The sequence below is a fragment of the Calidris pugnax genome, unplaced genomic scaffold (assembly GCF_001431845.1).
Source record: "Calidris pugnax isolate Ruff unplaced genomic scaffold, ASM143184v1 scaffold285, whole genome shotgun sequence".
NCBI lineage: Eukaryota > Metazoa > Chordata > Aves > Charadriiformes > Scolopacidae > Calidris > Calidris pugnax.
This window is the reverse complement of record NW_015091000.1, coordinates 149705-164110: the sequence shown is the minus strand read 5'-3', so window position 1 is coordinate 164110 and position 14406 is coordinate 149705. Positions and strand designations below refer to the sequence as shown.

Sequence of the window (14406 nt, the reverse complement as noted above, 5' to 3'; positions counted from 1 at the left end):
CCCCCCCCCAGGCCCCCCCGGCTCCAGCGGGCAGGAGGCGGCCGCCGAGGAGCGGGAGCGGCTGTACCGGCAGAGCCGCTCCTACGTGGAGATGAACCAGCGGCTGCAGGGCTCCCGGGAGCGGCTGCGGCGGCGGCGGGAGGAGCTGCGGGAGGCGGGAGCGGCGCTGGAGCGCGGCATCGCGGAAATGAGGCAGAAAGCCTGCTGAGGCTGGCGGTGGCGGCGGCACACGGGTCTCCTCTCCCCTGGACTACCGCGGTTGCGGTTTGGCTCGCCCAAAAGGGTAGAACCCCTTGGTTTTGATTCCTGTTGGGGAGCCGGCACGGCCACGGTTTGCTGGCAACTCCCCAGACGTGCCGGAGCTACCTGGGCACCCCGACCTTTCCCCGGGGAGGGGCCCTCCGGGTGCAGCGACAGCTTCCTGGTGGTGCGGGCGGAAGGGCTCACTCCCCGGAGAACTGGGTGTCCTTGTCCCCCCCGTGGGTGGCATGTCGTCTGCGCCCGCCCGCCGCGGCTTCACCTACGACTTCTCCATCTGGTACTGCCCCGAGGACGACCCCATCGCCTCCCGCATCTCGGAGCGCTTGAAGAAAGAGGGGTTTCGGGGCTATGCCGAGCACCAGGACCAAGTGGCCGGGGTGCACGTCATCCAGAGTGCCGCGGAGGTCATCGAGGCCAGCCGGGTGGCCATCCTCCTCCTCTCCGCCAAGGCCCTGGACGACCCCTGGTGCCAGCGCGTGTCCCAGTGGAACCTGGGTCACACCATCCACAGCCAGGGCACCAAGATGATCCCCGTCTACGTGGGTGTGAAGAAAGCCCAGGTGCCTCCCTTCCTGCAGCACCTCATCGAGCTGGAGTACCAGACCGAGTTCTTCTTCGACAGGCTGATGAGAAGCCTGAGGGCTCCCCGCTCGGCTGCCAGCAGAGCCAGGCCTTCCTCGGCCCCCAAAGACAAGAGCTGAGGGATTGGGGGCCAGGGGCTGGTTTTTTGGCCTGTTTGGGGACTGGTGGATGGTTTTTCAGCTTCTTTGGGGGCCGGGGGCTGGTTTTGCCACCTTTTTTTGAGGGCCAGGGGCTGGTTTTGCTGTCTCTTTCTTGGCCTGTCTGGGGACTGGGGGCTGGTTTTTCGGCTTCTTTGGGAGCCGGGGGCTGCTTTTTCAGCTTCTTTGGGGGCCGGGGGCTGGTTCTGCTGCCTCTTTTGGGAGTCGGGGGCTGGTTTTGCTGCTGCTTTTGGGGGTTGAAGGCCGGTTTTGCCGTCTGTTTTGGGGGCCATGGGCCGGTTTTCCACCTGGAGGGACCCTGGGGGGCCAGGGACTGTTTTTTTGGCCTGTCTGGGGACTGGGGGCTGGTTTTTCGGCTTCTTTGGGAGCCGGGGGCTGCTTTTTCAGCTTCTTTGGGGGCCGGGGGCTGGTTCTGCTGCCTCTTTTGGGAGTCGGGGGCTGGTTTTGCTGCTGCTTTTGGGGGTTGAAGGCCGGTTTTGCCGTCTGTTTTGGGGGCCATGGGCCGGTTTTCCACCTGTTTGGGGGCCAGTGGCCCCCCAGCCGTGGTGGCCGGCGCGGAGTTGTCCCGTCCTGCTAATAAAGGTGATGGGAACGGGTCACCCCGGTGCTGGGGATCATCACAAATCTCATTAAAAACCCCTTCTTCTGGGAAGAACTGAAGATGCCACTTTGTGTCACTTGCCGAGCGGGAGGTGAGGGCGAAGTCAAACCCCCGGGAGCCGTGCTGTCGCTGTGGGTGGTTTTACACCCCCTTTACAGCCCCCCAGGGTGTTTGTTCTGCCCCGCGGGTGCTTCTTCCCCTTCCTGCCCCCCTCCCCGCAGCGAGGGTCTGTGCCCCAGCACCGCTGTCACACGTCAGGTGGGATCTCTGCCGCTGCACGGGCTCGGCGTGGGGCGCAGGCAGCGCCGTGTCACCGCCGCAGAGGGACACGGAGGGGGCTGCCACCCGGCGAGGGATGGGGACGAGGGGCCGCCTGGGGCTGCTGCTGCTGCTGACCCTGCCTTTGGCTGGGCCGGGTGAGCGTCAGGGTGGCCAGTGCGGGGGGGGGGGGGGGGTGGCAGCCGGGTTGTAGGGATGGGGTGGCTGGATGCACTGGGGGGACAGGAGGGGGGTGGCTGGGGACCCCCCAGTGACCTCTCTCGCGGGACGGGGACGGTCTCTCCTCTCCCTGGCAGCGAGGAGCTGGCTCCAGCCATCGATTATCGGGGGGCACGAGGCCAAACCCCACTCCAGGCCCTACATGGTGTCCATCCAGCTGAAGGGGAATGGGTTCTGCGGGGGGGCCCTGCTGCACAAGCGCTGGGTGCTGACGGCCGCCCACTGCGTCCCTCAGGGGTGAGTCCAGAGCGGCCCCATCCTGCCCAGTGTGGGGACTGGGGGGCTCGGTGGGGTTCCTGGTGGCCATCACCACGCTCCCACTGACACCAGCTCCTGCTGTGGGGCAGGAAGAGGGACACGGTGACAGCGGTGGTGGGGCTGCACAGCCTGCAGGATCACGGGGGACACACGCAGAGGTTCTCCATCCGGGCAGCCTGTCCCCACCCTGGGTACGACCAGCAGACGCTGGAAAATGACCTTCTCCTGCTCCAGGTGGGGCTTGGGCTGGATGTGGGGAAGGGAAGGGCTGGTCTGTGGGGCTGGAGGAGCGTTGGTGGTGCCAGGAAGGAGGTGTGGGGGGGGGGGGTGTTGATGGGGGGGTTCACACCGCGCCGGTGCAGCCGTGCTCCGAGCCAGGGGCTGGGTGACATTTCCTCTTCTCGCCTCCGAGCGCTTTCACACCTTGGTGACATCTCCCCTTTCACACCTCGGTGACATCTCCCCGCCGCTCAGCTCTGCCCCCTCTCCCCACCCACCCCCTGCCATGGGGGGGTGCTCCCTTCCTGCCCCTCCCTCGGGGCTGTGGGGGGGTCTGACGCTGTCTCCCCCCTCCCCACCTGCAGCTGGAGGGGACGGTGAAGCAGAGCAGGACACGGCGGACCATCAAGCTGATGGGGCGGGAGCCGGCGGTGGGGGCCACCTGCAGCCTGGCGGGGTGGGGGGTCCTCAGGGACAGGAAGGTCTCCCCGAGGCTGCAGGAGCTGGAGGTGGAGGTGCTGGACCCACGGATGTGCAACAACAGCCGCTTCTGGAACGGGGAGATCGCCCCCACCATGATCTGCTTCCAGGGACGCCGGGGGGGGTCGGCACCCTCCAAGGTGAGGAGTTTTGGGAGGGAGGGGGGAGAAATCCAAGGGATTTGGACCGGGAGCAGCCGGACAGAAAGCTCTGCCCCCCGTGAGCGACCATTCCTGGGCACGGGGGGCAGCGGGGAGGATGCTCACCCCGAGCAGAGAGGTGAGATGCCCCCTGGTGGCCATCACCACGCTCCCACTGACACCAGCTCCTGCTGTGGGGCAGGAAGAGGGACACGGTGACAGCGGTGGTGGGGCTGCACAGCCTGCAGGATCACGGGGGACACACGCAGAGGTTCTCCATCCGGGCAGCCTGTCCCCACCCTGGGTACAACGAGCAGACGCTGGAAAATGACCTTCTCCTGCTCCAGGTGGGGCTTGGGCTGGATGTGGGGAAGGGAAGGGCTGGTCTGTGGGGCTGGAGGAGCGTTGGTGGTGCCAGGAAGGAGGTGTGGGGGGGGGGGGTGTTGATGGGGGGGTTCACACCGCGCCGGTGCAGCCGTGCTCCGAGCCAGGGGCTGGGTGACATTTCCTCTTCTCGCCTCCGAGCGCTTTCACACCTTGGTGACATCTCCCCTTTCACACCTCGGTGACATCTCCCCGCCGCTCAGCTCTGCCCCCTCTCCCCACCCACCCCCTGCCATGGGGGGGTGCTCTCTTCCTGCCCCTCCCTCGGGGCTGTGGGGGGGTCTGACGCTGTCTCCCCCCTCCCCACCTGCAGCTGGAGGGGACGGTGAAGCAGAGCAGGACACGGCGGACCATCAAGCTGATGGGGCGGGAGCCGGCGGTGGGGGCCACCTGCAGCCTGGCGGGGTGGGGGGTCCTCAGGGACAGGAAGGTCTCCCCGAGGCTGCAGGAGCTGGAGGTGGAGGTGCTGGACCCACGGATGTGCAACAACAGCCGCTTCTGGAACGGGGAGATCGCCCCCACCATGATCTGCTTCCAGGGACGCCGGGGGGGGTCGGCACCCTCCAAGGTGAGGAGTTTTGGGAGGGAGGGGGGAGAAATCCAAGGGATTTGGACCGGGAGCAGCCGGACAGAAAGCTCTGCCCCCCGTGAGCGACCATTCCTGGGCACGGGGGGCAGCGGGGAGGATGCTCACCCCGAGCAGAGAGGTGAGATGCCCCCCTCAGCCATGGCGGGGGGTCCCTGGACCCCGTTCCCCACTGTCACCCCCCACCCAGGGTGACTCCGGGGGCCCTTTGGTGTGCGGGAAGCGGGCGGCGCTGGCCGGCGTCCTCTCCTTCAGTGGCCAGAACCCCACCGACCCGCTCAAGCCTCCGGTGGCCACCTCGGCCGTGAAACACAAGAAATGGATCCAGAAAACGCTGCGGGGGGGCTGCGGCTCCCCCCGGCCCGGGGGGGCGGGACAGAGAGACCACCCCCTCCTATTTACACAGGTTGGCTTTTAATTCTTAATACTGTCCAGAGTCTCGGTAAAATAACATCCTTAGTACATACATACAGCGATGGGGGGAGCGGGGCTCGGCGGGACCCGGGGGCTGAAGCCGGTGGGTGCGTGTGGGGCAGAGACGGGCGAGAGAGGGGCTGGCTGGTGGGGCTTGAACCCGGGGCCGAGCCTGTGGGGAGATGCTGGTCCTCCTGGCACGTCCTACGCTGGGTTGCGACACTCGGGAGCGGGGACACGCGTTGCCCCCGGGGACTTTGCCCCCTTTTCCATCATCCCTCGTCCCAGGTCCCGCTGGCTGCAGCCCCCCCAGCCGCTGCCGGAGCCGAGGTCCCCAGTGGGCACGTCCCCCCGAGTGTCCCCACAGCCCTGGTGTCTCCCTGGACTCCATCTGTACCCCCACGGCCCCACTGCGTGTCCCCACAGCCCCATTGTGACTCCCCAGAGCCCCTCGCTATGTCCCCACAGCCCCCTGGGTGTACCCCTGTGTCCCCTGCATGTGTCCCCATAGCCCATCCTGTCCCCCCCATGGGGGGCTCACAGGTCACCCCATCCAAAGCAGGCAATGAGCCATAGGGTGGGAGGACCAGGAGACACCCATGGGGCTGGGGAGCACCCAGGGGAAACCGGGGAGCACCTGGATTGGGGGGGGGTCCCTCTGCAGCCCCTCCCCGCACACCCCAGTCTCTATGTGGGGGCCTAGCTGGCAGCAGGAGCGGGGTGTCCCCATAGGGCGGGTGCACCAGGAGACGCCCATGGGGCTGGGGAGCACCCAGGGGAAACCGGGGAGCACCTGGATTGGGGGGGGGTCCCTCTGCAGCCCCTCCCCGCACACCCCAGTCTCTATGTGGGGGCCTAGCTGGCAGCAGGAGCGGGGTGTCCGCGGTGCTTTGGGGTCAGGAGCCCCCGTGCTCGTGGGCGTAATCCCCTCCTGGATGGACTCGTGTCCACGGCCCGTGGGGACACACCGAGGTCCTGGCTGCGAGCCGGGAGGGGGGTCTTCCACCCCGGGGGAGGGAGGCTGGGGGGCTGCGGGTGGGAATTAGGGGCCCCAGACCCTTCCCCAGGGGTTGGGCACCCCAGTGCCAGCTCAGCACCCCATCCCCTCCCAGGGCAGCTCCCCAGCCCCGTGACACGACCCTGTGAGCAGCCCCCCAGGACGAGCCCGTTGGGACCCAGCCACCCACCAGCGAGCCCCTTCCACGCCTTTTCCACCCAAACCCACCTTGAACCCGTGCAAGCACCACGGCTGCGAGTTACCCGTTAGTGATTAGCCGCACGCCTTAATTAGGAGCCTCCAGCAGCACAAATGGGGGGGAGGTTTCCCCCTATGAAGTCTCTCCCTGCCTTGGTCCAGCTGTGTGTTCCCTTCCCCTCGTTAATAAACGAGCCGGTGTCGGTGCCGAGATGAGCTGACGTGTGCGGTGAGACCCGGCGTCTGGATCAGCCTCTGCCCCGGGCGCGTGAGCGGGATGGGGGGGACATGGGGACACGGCATCCCCCCCAGCTTGTCCCAGGATGTCCATCGGTGGGAGGAGGTGGCCACCGAGGCTCACCCTGGGTTGGGACACCAGCCCCAGTGCGTCCCCCTGGCTCTGCCTGTTCCTTGGCGCTGGGAACCGTGATGCTCTGGTACAGCAGGACCCCAGCTGGGGCAGGCAGCGCGTTGGGGTGACTCGCTGGTCCCCAGCTGTCCCATGTCACTGTCCCATGTCACTGTCCCCCCCAGCACAGTCCTGGCCATCTCCCGTGGGGCAGGGGAGGGGGTCCCAGGACCCTGGCTGGGGCTCCATGGGTGGGCAGCTGCTCAAGCCTGGATTTTCTCCACCGCCTTGTCGGCCACCGCTGTCACCGCCATGGGGCTGGGGACGTAGTTGAAGGGGGTGACGCGGGCGGCTCTGCTCGGGGAGCCGTGACGGCTGGCGGGGAAGGTCCCGGCCGGCGCCTCGTGGCCGAAGGAGATGGGCAGGGTGGTCTTGGCGGGGGCCGGGGCTTCACCGTCGCAGGCGGCGCGGGCGTTAGGGGGTCCCTCGCGGGTCTCCAGGGTGGGGGAGGTGCTGGAGTTGGTCTTGGCGGTGGAGAAGTCCTCGGTCTGCACCACGGCGTCGCTGGTCTTCCTGGGGCCGGGGGTGCCGGGGCGCTCCTCCTCGCCGTCACCCGCCAGCGGCAGGGCGGAGGAGGGCAGGGTGCTCTTGAGGATGTGGGGGATGTCTTCGTCCCGGATCCTCCGCCACGTGCCCTTCATCATCACCACCGGAGGCTTCGCCGGCTGCCCGCTGGGTGCCGTCTCCGTCGTCTGCTGCTGCTGCTGCTGCCGCCGCCGCGCCGAAGCCTCGGAGCGGGCGGAGAGGACGGAGGAAGGGCTGCCCGTCCTCTTCCCCACACTGATGTTGGGGGAGGACGAGTACCTCTTGAAGGGCTCGGGTGCAGGGATGCTGGTCTTCACCGGCAGCCGGGATGGACTCTCCGAGCTGGTCCTCCGCGGCGGTTTGACCCCGGTGGAGACTTTGCCACCGGGCTGGGCCCTGGAGATGAGGGGCCGTGGGTTGGGGGTGGCCGGCTTGGCCGCCTTGAGCTCGTCGCAGCGGGAGGAACAGAGGAAGACGGCGGGGAGGGTGGCACGGCTGCGCTGCGGGGAGGCACGGCGAGGCAGCGAGGCGGCCGGCGGCGGGGCCGGGGAGAGCTCGGCGCGGTGCCGCAGCAGCAGGCTGGAGGATTCCTTGATGAAGGTGAGCTGGCGCAGGAAGCCGGAGCGATCCGAGTCGCTCCCGCTGGAACGGGTGGAGGACATCCGCACCAGGTTGAGCCGGCTGCCCCCCGCGCCCCCAACCCTGCCACCCCGAGCCTTGACACCATCCACTTGCTCCTCCAGCACCGGCATGGCCCCCCGGCCCGGCAGCACCTTCCTGCTGGGCTTCTGCATGAAGGGGATGCGGACAGGCGACTTCTCCCCCACCCCCGCCGCCCCGAGCCTTGACACCATCCACTTGCTCCTCCAGCACCGGCATGGCCCCCCGGCCCGGCAGCACCTTCCTGCTGGGCTTCTGCATGAAGGGGATGCGGACAGGCGACTTCTGCGTCTTGGATTGCCTGGGGGCTGGAGATTTGGGGGCCGGGGCTCTGGTTGGGGGTCCCGGTGGGGAGGGGGAGCCACCCGCCTTGCCGGTGGCCGGGGGACCCTGCTTGTTGAGCTGGGAGGGGGACAGCAGCTTCTTGGGTGCGTGCTGGGAGGGGGTGGAGGTGCGGGAGGAGCCCGAGGAGGGGGGTCCCTTGCCGATGCGGGCGGGCGGCGTCGTGCTCCTCTTGGGCAGCGTCATGTCCCCAGTTTCGGGGGCTTTGCCCAAGCGGTGGAGGCTCCGCGAGCGCTGCTGGCTGAGGGAGAGGTTCTTGGCTGGTGGAGCCTCTGGCTTCGTCACCGGGCTCTTCTTGGGGGTGGCCCGCGGGCTGGGGGCATCCTTGGCCATGCTGGGCATGTAGATGACAGTCCGGCCGCGGAAGACCACGGGCAGGTTGGGCACCGGTTTGGTGGGCGCCGGGCTCCGCTCCGCCCTGGCATTTCCGCGGCCGGCGGGACGGGCACCCGGGGTGTCCTTCCTCTCGGGGCGTCCCTTGCTGTGCTCCCTTCTGGCCGCATCCCTGCCCGCCACGCTGCCGGCCCGCTGCTTCTTCTCCTGCCTGCCCAGGGAGAGCTGGAGGGTGGACCCCACCGAGAGCCCCGATACGAAGGAGAGGATGGAGTCGGACTCGGAGGAAGGCTCCCGGGAGAGGGAGGCGGCCGCCTGGTGCAGCCAGGTGACGATGGAGTTGGCACCCTCCTGGATGGCTTGCCACTCCACGCTGTCCAGGTCAGAGCCCCGGTCGGAGCCGGCGTCCTCGGCAGGGTGATGTCTCACCTCCGCCTTCTGCTCCCTCCCCACGGTGGCCGGTGGCTTCTGCTTGCGCTCCGCCGTCCTCCGGCGAGCCGAGGGCCGCCGGCGCTTGGGCATGGCCGAGCCGATGCACTTCTGCAGCAGGTCGTCCTCCGAGTTGAGGCTGGGGGAGCTGGGGGAGCCCCCCTGTGCCTGCCCCAGCGCCGCCGTGGCAGACTGCGGGCGGGGGGCTTTGCCGCAGGGCTGGCCCCGCTCCTCGCCGTCGGAGAGGTTGGCGTCGCTCAGGGAGCTCATGGAGGAGCTGAGGGAGTAACACGGCGGCGTCTCGTCGGTGATGAGGTTGTTCTGTGGTTTTGCCGCTCGGGGACCGGGCTCAGGATCGCTCCGGGGGAGGGAGCCGCCCCAGCGCTCCCTCCTGGGTGCCCGGCCGGGTTGGGGTCTCCCGCCGGACACCCCCCTGCCCGCCTCGGGCAGCTCATCCGAGTCCTGCTCGTAGAAGCAATAAACGGCTTCCTCGGTCGGCGTGGTGTGGCACAGCGACTGGAAGGCCACCCCGTCCTCCTGGGGGGCATCCTTCCTCCCGGGGGGACCGCTGCTCCTCCCCACCTCCAGCTCCAGGCTGGGGCCACTCTTCGGGGGGATCTGGCCCCTCTTTCCCTCCCCGCCTTGGCCGCGGCTCGAGCCGGGTTTCCCTTTGCAGGCTGAGCTCAACCGGGCGGGCGCCGAGCTGCCGGAGGCGGCTCTCCTGGCCGGGATGGTGCCGGCGTTGCCCACCTCGCGGTGGCCATCAGGCAGGACCCCCCGTGACCGCCCCGGGCCGCGGGGGTGCTCAGCCTCCTCGCCCGCCGGGTAGCGCAGGGTCTCGTCGCTCAGGGAGGCGGCGCTGGAGAAGTTGACGGGGGTCCCGTCGGCCGAGTCGGTGAAGGAGTCATCGTCCTTGAAGAGGTCGCGGGTGGTGGCACGCAGGTGCTTGGGGACGCCGGGGTGCGCGTGGGCTGGCACCAGCATGTAGACGGGGACGTGGACCGGCTTCTTTGTCTGGGGGTGCAGGACCTGGCCGGAGAGGAGGGAGGTCTTCACCTTGCGGAAGCGGGAGGGCATGGCCGAGCTGATGCACTCCTTCAGGATCTCGATGTCATCGTCGGAGGGGGGCTCAGGGCGCTCGGCCCGTCGCCGGCCCTCCAGGTGCCGCTCCTCCCGCCGCTCCTCCCGCTTCTCATGAGCCACGAAGTTCAGGCTGTTCTTCTCTGGGAAGGTGGGCATCAGCTTGAGCTCCACGTCCTTCTGGACGTAGTGCTCGTGGAGGGGCAGGGCGCTCAGGCTGGAGGCGCAGGAGAAGTTCTCGTTGGGTTTCTCCACCGTGAAGTAGACCATGGAGTCCAGGTCCTGGGGCAGCTGGAAGCGCTCCTTGAAGTCGGTGATCTCCATGAACTTCTTGACGTTGTTCTCCCACTGGATGTTGAACTGGCTGGTCTCCTTCTCCGGTTGGCAGCCCAGCTCGAAGAGGGGTGTCTTGCTGCGGCTGGGGGGCATGGTCTGCCCGGGGCTGTCGGGCAACTCGCTGGGACTGATGGTGCCGCTGATCATCTCGCTGCACGGGTCGCTCTGGATGGAGCTGGCGATGGAGGGGCTCTCGAAGCTGCCCAGGGAGCTGACGGAGCTGCAGCGGCTCATCACCAGGGGCGTCTCCTGGATGTAGTTCTCCGAGGAGCTCGAGGGCGTGAGGTCCTCCTGGCGCGATGGTGATGTCTCCCGCAGGAAGACCTTGTCGCGCTTCGGGAAGGGGATGGTGATGGGCTGGGAGATCCCCACCGGGGTGGCCAGACCCGGATCCGCCGCCTTCTCCTTCTCCTGACTCCCCTCCTCACCTTCCCCGTCCCCTTCCTCCATCTCCAGGATCTCCAGGGAGGAGTCACTGTCCAGGTCGTTCTCGCTGTGGCTCTGCCCGTCCAGCACATTGTCGGCGGAGGAGAGGGAGGAGAGGGAGCTGCACCGGGAGAAGCAGATGGGGGTGTCCTCCACCGAGTACTTCTGCACCGACTCCTGCTCGGCCGTGGCCGGGGGGTGGGCAGGCAACTTCTCCGGGATCTTGCTGAGGGTCTCAGCTGTCTGCAGCAGCGTGGGGGGCAGCCAGGCTTGTTTTCTGCCCAGAAGCGAGGGGTGGTGGCCGGTGCCGGTGGCCGCGCTGCTCTTGGCCAGGCTTTCGAGCAGGGGGACATGCTGGTAGGACGGGGAGAGCTTGATGGTGCGGACCTGGGGGTCAGGAGAGACCTTGCTGCCCGTCTCCTTCTTCCACTCGGTCTCCTTCTCCAGCGCCTTGGGGCTGGGGAAAGTCACCGTCTTCTTGGCCCGTTCGGGCAGATCTCGTTGCTCCGGCTTGTCTGGCTCAGCTGGATCTCTGCCCTTGAGCAGGGGGTGCTCGACCCGCTCTGGTTTGACCCCCAGGATGTTCTTGAGGTCGAGCCGGCTCGGCCGCTTCTGGTACCGCTGCAGCTCGTCCCGGTAGTCGAGGAAGGTGGCCCTGGTGCAGGGCTTCATGTGCTCCTTGGTGCAGTAGCCGTCGCTGGTGCTGCCGCTGTTGAGGCTGTCGTTGGACAGGCTGGTGTAGGCGGTCTTCAGCCTCAGCAGCGTGTGGGCCCGGCTCAGGCTCTCCCTCTTGGGGAAGCCACCGGCATCCGAGAGGCGACAGGGCGAGCAGGACTGGGCACGAGCCTCGTGGACCTCCTCGGGGCCGTACTGCCAGTCCAGGCAGTGGTCCTCCGAGCTGAGGCTGAAGCTGTCATCTGAAGAGGTGTGCATGGTGGAGATGTCCTCCACCAGCTTGTCGATCTTGGCCACCGTGCTGGAGATCTTGTTGGCCAACTTCTCGGCAGCCAGTGAGACGTCATCCTCCGGCAGCGGGGGCTTCTTGGGCTCGGCCGGTTTGCCGCTGCCGTCCTTCTCCGGCTCCGGGCATCGCCGCTGTGCCAGCGCCCGGGGCAGCGCCTGTCCCTGGAGGAAGGAGGAGTTGAGGAACATGGAGAGGACGGAGGCGCTGGCCGTCTCCACGCCGGTGGAAATGTTGGGCACCTCGTCATCGTCGAAGCAGCCGGAGTCGGAGGCGTAGTCCTTCACCAGGCTCTCCATGTGCCGCGTCGGCTTCTTGGCGCTCTGGCTCTTCAGGCTCTGCTTCTCCATGGTGTCGAAGGTCTCGGCCAAGTGCTTGGCGTCCAGCTCGGCCTCCAGCGCCTTCTGCTTGCGCATGTAGAGGGAGGGCATGCAGGAGCCCGGCGAGACCACGGCCGTGTCCTTGTACTTGGGGGGCCGGTTGGTGAGGAGGTTGCGGAGGGCGGCCGCGCTGCCCATGGCGATCATCTTGTGCTTGGAGTGGATGAGGTTGCGCAGCATGCTGACCGCCCCCAGGTCCCACAGCAGCTCCTGGTCGCGGGGGCTGCGGGCGGAGAGGTTCCAGAGGGTGCCGCAGGCGTTGCTGACGATGGTGAGGCTGTGCGAGCGCAGGTGCTGCAGCAGCGTCTGCAGGCAGTTGTGGTCCCGGAGCACTTGCCTGTAGGACAGGGGGGACACCCAGCCCTCAGCATGGTCACACAATGATATGGGGTTGAAAGGGACCTCTGGAGATCATCTCCTCCAACCCCCTGCCAGAGCAGGTCCACCCAGAGCAGGTCCCACAGGAACTTGTCCAGGTGGGTTTGAATGTCTCCAGAGAAGGAGACTCCACCACCTCCCTGGGCAGCCTCTGCCAGGGCTCTGCCACCCTCACAGTGAAGAAGTTCCTCCTCATGTTGAGGTGAAACTTCTTCTGTTCAAGTTTGTGCCCATTCCCTCTTGTCCTGTCCCTGGGCACCACTGAAAAAAGCCTGGCCCCATCCTCCCGACAACCCCCCTTGATGTACTTATAGGCGTTGATCAGATCCCCCCTCAGCCTTCTATTCTCCAGACTAAAAAATGGTCCCTGACCCCCTTCCCCAGCACCGAGCCCACCCCAGGACCACCTCACCTGTAGTCCTCCCGCGTGGCGACCAGGCTGGAGACGTTCCTGAGGATGCCGCCGCCGCTCTCGATGATGGCCAGCGAGTTGCTCTGGCACTTGTAGGTGAGGGTGCTCACCAGGAAGCCCAGGGCTCCCTCCACCCCGCAGATGGCCGCTTTGTTCTCCGTGCTGTGCGCCGACAGGTTCCACAGCGCGCTCAGGACGCTCTTCAGCGTGGATTCCTGTCCCGGGGACACGCACAGACCCCCGTTACCCCCCAGCCCACCTGGACACCCCCAGTGCCCGTTCCCACCCGCCCCGGTGCTCACCTTGCCGGCGTGCAGCGCGCACCGCATCAGCCCCGTCACGCTGCCCACCTCCCGCAGCACCTTCTTGCTGTTGATGTCAGCCCTCCAGGAGAGGTTCCTCAGGATGCTGGAGACCACCTGGGAGGGCAGAGCGGGGTGGGTGGGCGTGGGAACCGTCGTGTCCCCCCCCTACCTCCCCTGGGGAGCCCCCCACGCTCCGGTGGTACCCACCTGGTGGAGCTCCTCGCTGTCGGAGCCCAGCTGAGCCACCATGGCCTCCATGCAGCCCCGGCGGGAGCACAGCGTCGCCTGTGGGGAGGATGAGGATGGTGAAGGCAATGCCATGGCCACCCTCCTCGTCCCCTCTCCCCACCCTGCAGCCCCCCCACCACCCTGACCTTGTTGACCACGTCGCCGAAGGTGAGGTTGGTGAGGGCCATCCCCGCGTAGCGCCGCAGGGCCAGGTTCAGGGGGTCGTTCGTCATCTTGTGCATCTCATAGTCCACCTGGAGCAGCTCGGCCACCGCCTGCAGCCCTCCTGCGGGACGGGATGGGGGGTGACATGAGTAAAGGAGCCCCCCAGTCCCTCCTTCCCCAGTGCTGCTGCCGTTGCCCCAGGGAGGAGGGTGGGCAGGGATGGAGGGAGCCCCCTCCCCGTGCCCCCCCCTCGCTCACCCAGCTCGTTCATGGCCCGACGATACTCCTCGTCGAAGGAGAGCTTCATGATGGCGCAGGTGGCCTGGCAGATCTGGGGCTCGATGGGCACCGGGGCTGTGGGGAGAAGGTGGAGAGAGGGGTGGTGGGTCAGCCATGGGGTCTGGCACCAACAGCCACCCCCATTGCCCACCACCTCCGGCACACACGGATGCCCCCAGCCCCAGTGCACCACCACACATGTGTGTGCACACACAATGGCACCCCACAACCTCGTACCCGCGCTGCCCTCGGGGCCTCTGCCCCCGTCCCTGCTCTGCATCTGCAGCCAGTCCCAGCAGGTCTCCGAGTAGGAGCGGATCTGCTCCAGCACGTGCAGCACCCGCATCTCCTTCTTGGCCTGGCCCTCGTCGGGCTGGGAGAAGACGATGTTGTGGAGGGCGGCGTTGGCACGCATGCGGGCGTCCTTGGCGCCGGTGGGGCTCTCGGGGGGGCCCGGCTCCCCGTCCGAGTCGTGGAGGATCTGGATGAGCAGGGGCAGGCAGCCCGACTTGCGCATGGCCAGGCAGCTCTCCTGCGAGCTGGACATGGCCAGCAGCGTGCGCGACATGTCGTCCTTGTCCCGCGTGGCCAGCATGGACAGGAGCCAGAAGACCACCTCCACCTGTGTGTGTGGGGGCGGGGGGACACACGACACGGGGTTACACATGGTTGCCCCCCTCCCCATCACCACGCAGCCCACCCCACCCGGGCTCTGGCGCGGCTGCCCCTCACCTTGTTGCTGCCCAGGCTGTTGCCCCCCTCCTCGGGGTGGGTCGGGGGGTCCAGGCTGCCGTCCCCCTCCATGCCCGGCACCTTCCCGCAGAGCTGCAAGGAGGGGGCAGAGTGGGGGGGGTTGCAACGTGCCACCCTCGCCCCCTCCCCACTTTCCAAGAACCCACTGGTGCCATTAAATTCAGCAGCTTTTCCCAGTTGTTGCAATTGTTGCTTTCGTCAATGCCAGGGTTGTATTTTAAGACAGAAT

At 67.5% G+C, this 14406-nt stretch overlaps 2 protein-coding genes across 3 annotated transcripts in view; one reads left to right on the top strand and one right to left on the bottom strand.

Annotated features, from left to right (window-relative positions):
* The first annotated feature begins 1802 nt into the window (after positions 1-1802).
* On the top strand, positions 1803-5808 carry LOC106895898 (granzyme M-like). 2 transcript variants are annotated; one of them, XM_014955564.1, is made up of 6 exons: positions 1803-2018; positions 2178-2337; positions 2448-2592; positions 2943-3197; positions 4358-4573; positions 5694-5808. In XM_014955564.1, exons 1-6 carry the CDS (start codon positions 1958-1960, stop codon positions 5712-5714), a joined length of 858 nt encoding a protein of 285 aa, XP_014811050.1. In that variant the 5' UTR covers positions 1803-1957; the 3' UTR covers positions 5715-5808. The 2 variants fall into 2 exon arrangements, with proteins under 2 accessions (XP_014811050.1, XP_014811051.1); XM_014955565.1 differs by lacking the exon at positions 5694-5808 and having other exon boundaries at positions 2943-3336; positions 4289-4491.
* APC2 (adenomatosis polyposis coli 2) overlaps positions 5345-14406 on the bottom strand; it is a 10838-nt gene continuing 1776 nt past the window's right edge. Inside the window, exons 3-11 of the mRNA XM_014955562.1 lie at positions 14157-14249; positions 13662-14046; positions 13404-13499; positions 13127-13266; positions 12960-13037; positions 12750-12866; positions 12448-12662; positions 7615-11994; positions 5345-7487 (exon numbers count right to left, since the gene is read on the bottom strand). Coding sequence (XP_014811048.1) covers positions 6389-7487; positions 7615-11994; positions 12448-12662; positions 12750-12866; positions 12960-13037; positions 13127-13266; positions 13404-13499; positions 13662-14046; positions 14157-14249 — 6603 coding nt within the window. The 3' untranslated portion in view covers positions 5345-6388. The remainder of the gene's footprint in view (positions 7488-7614; positions 11995-12447; positions 12663-12749; positions 12867-12959; positions 13038-13126; positions 13267-13403; positions 13500-13661; positions 14047-14156; positions 14250-14406) is intronic.

What these genes read in the sequence shown, in the direction of transcription:
- LOC106895898 (XM_014955564.1), top strand. Translation starts at nt 1,958, where the DNA reads ATGGGGACGAGGGGCCGCCTGGGGCTGCTGCTGCTGCTGACCCTGCCT. An exon ending in ATGACCTTCTCCTGCTCCAG is followed by an intron (nt 2,593 to 2,942) that starts GTGGGGCTTGGG and finishes CCCCACCTGCAG; the next exon opens with CTGGAGGGGACGGTGAAGCA. An exon ending in ACCCCCTCCTATTTACACAG is followed by an intron (nt 4,574 to 5,693) that starts GTTGGCTTTTAA and finishes ATCCCCTCCCAG; the next exon opens with GGCAGCTCCCCAGCCCCGTG.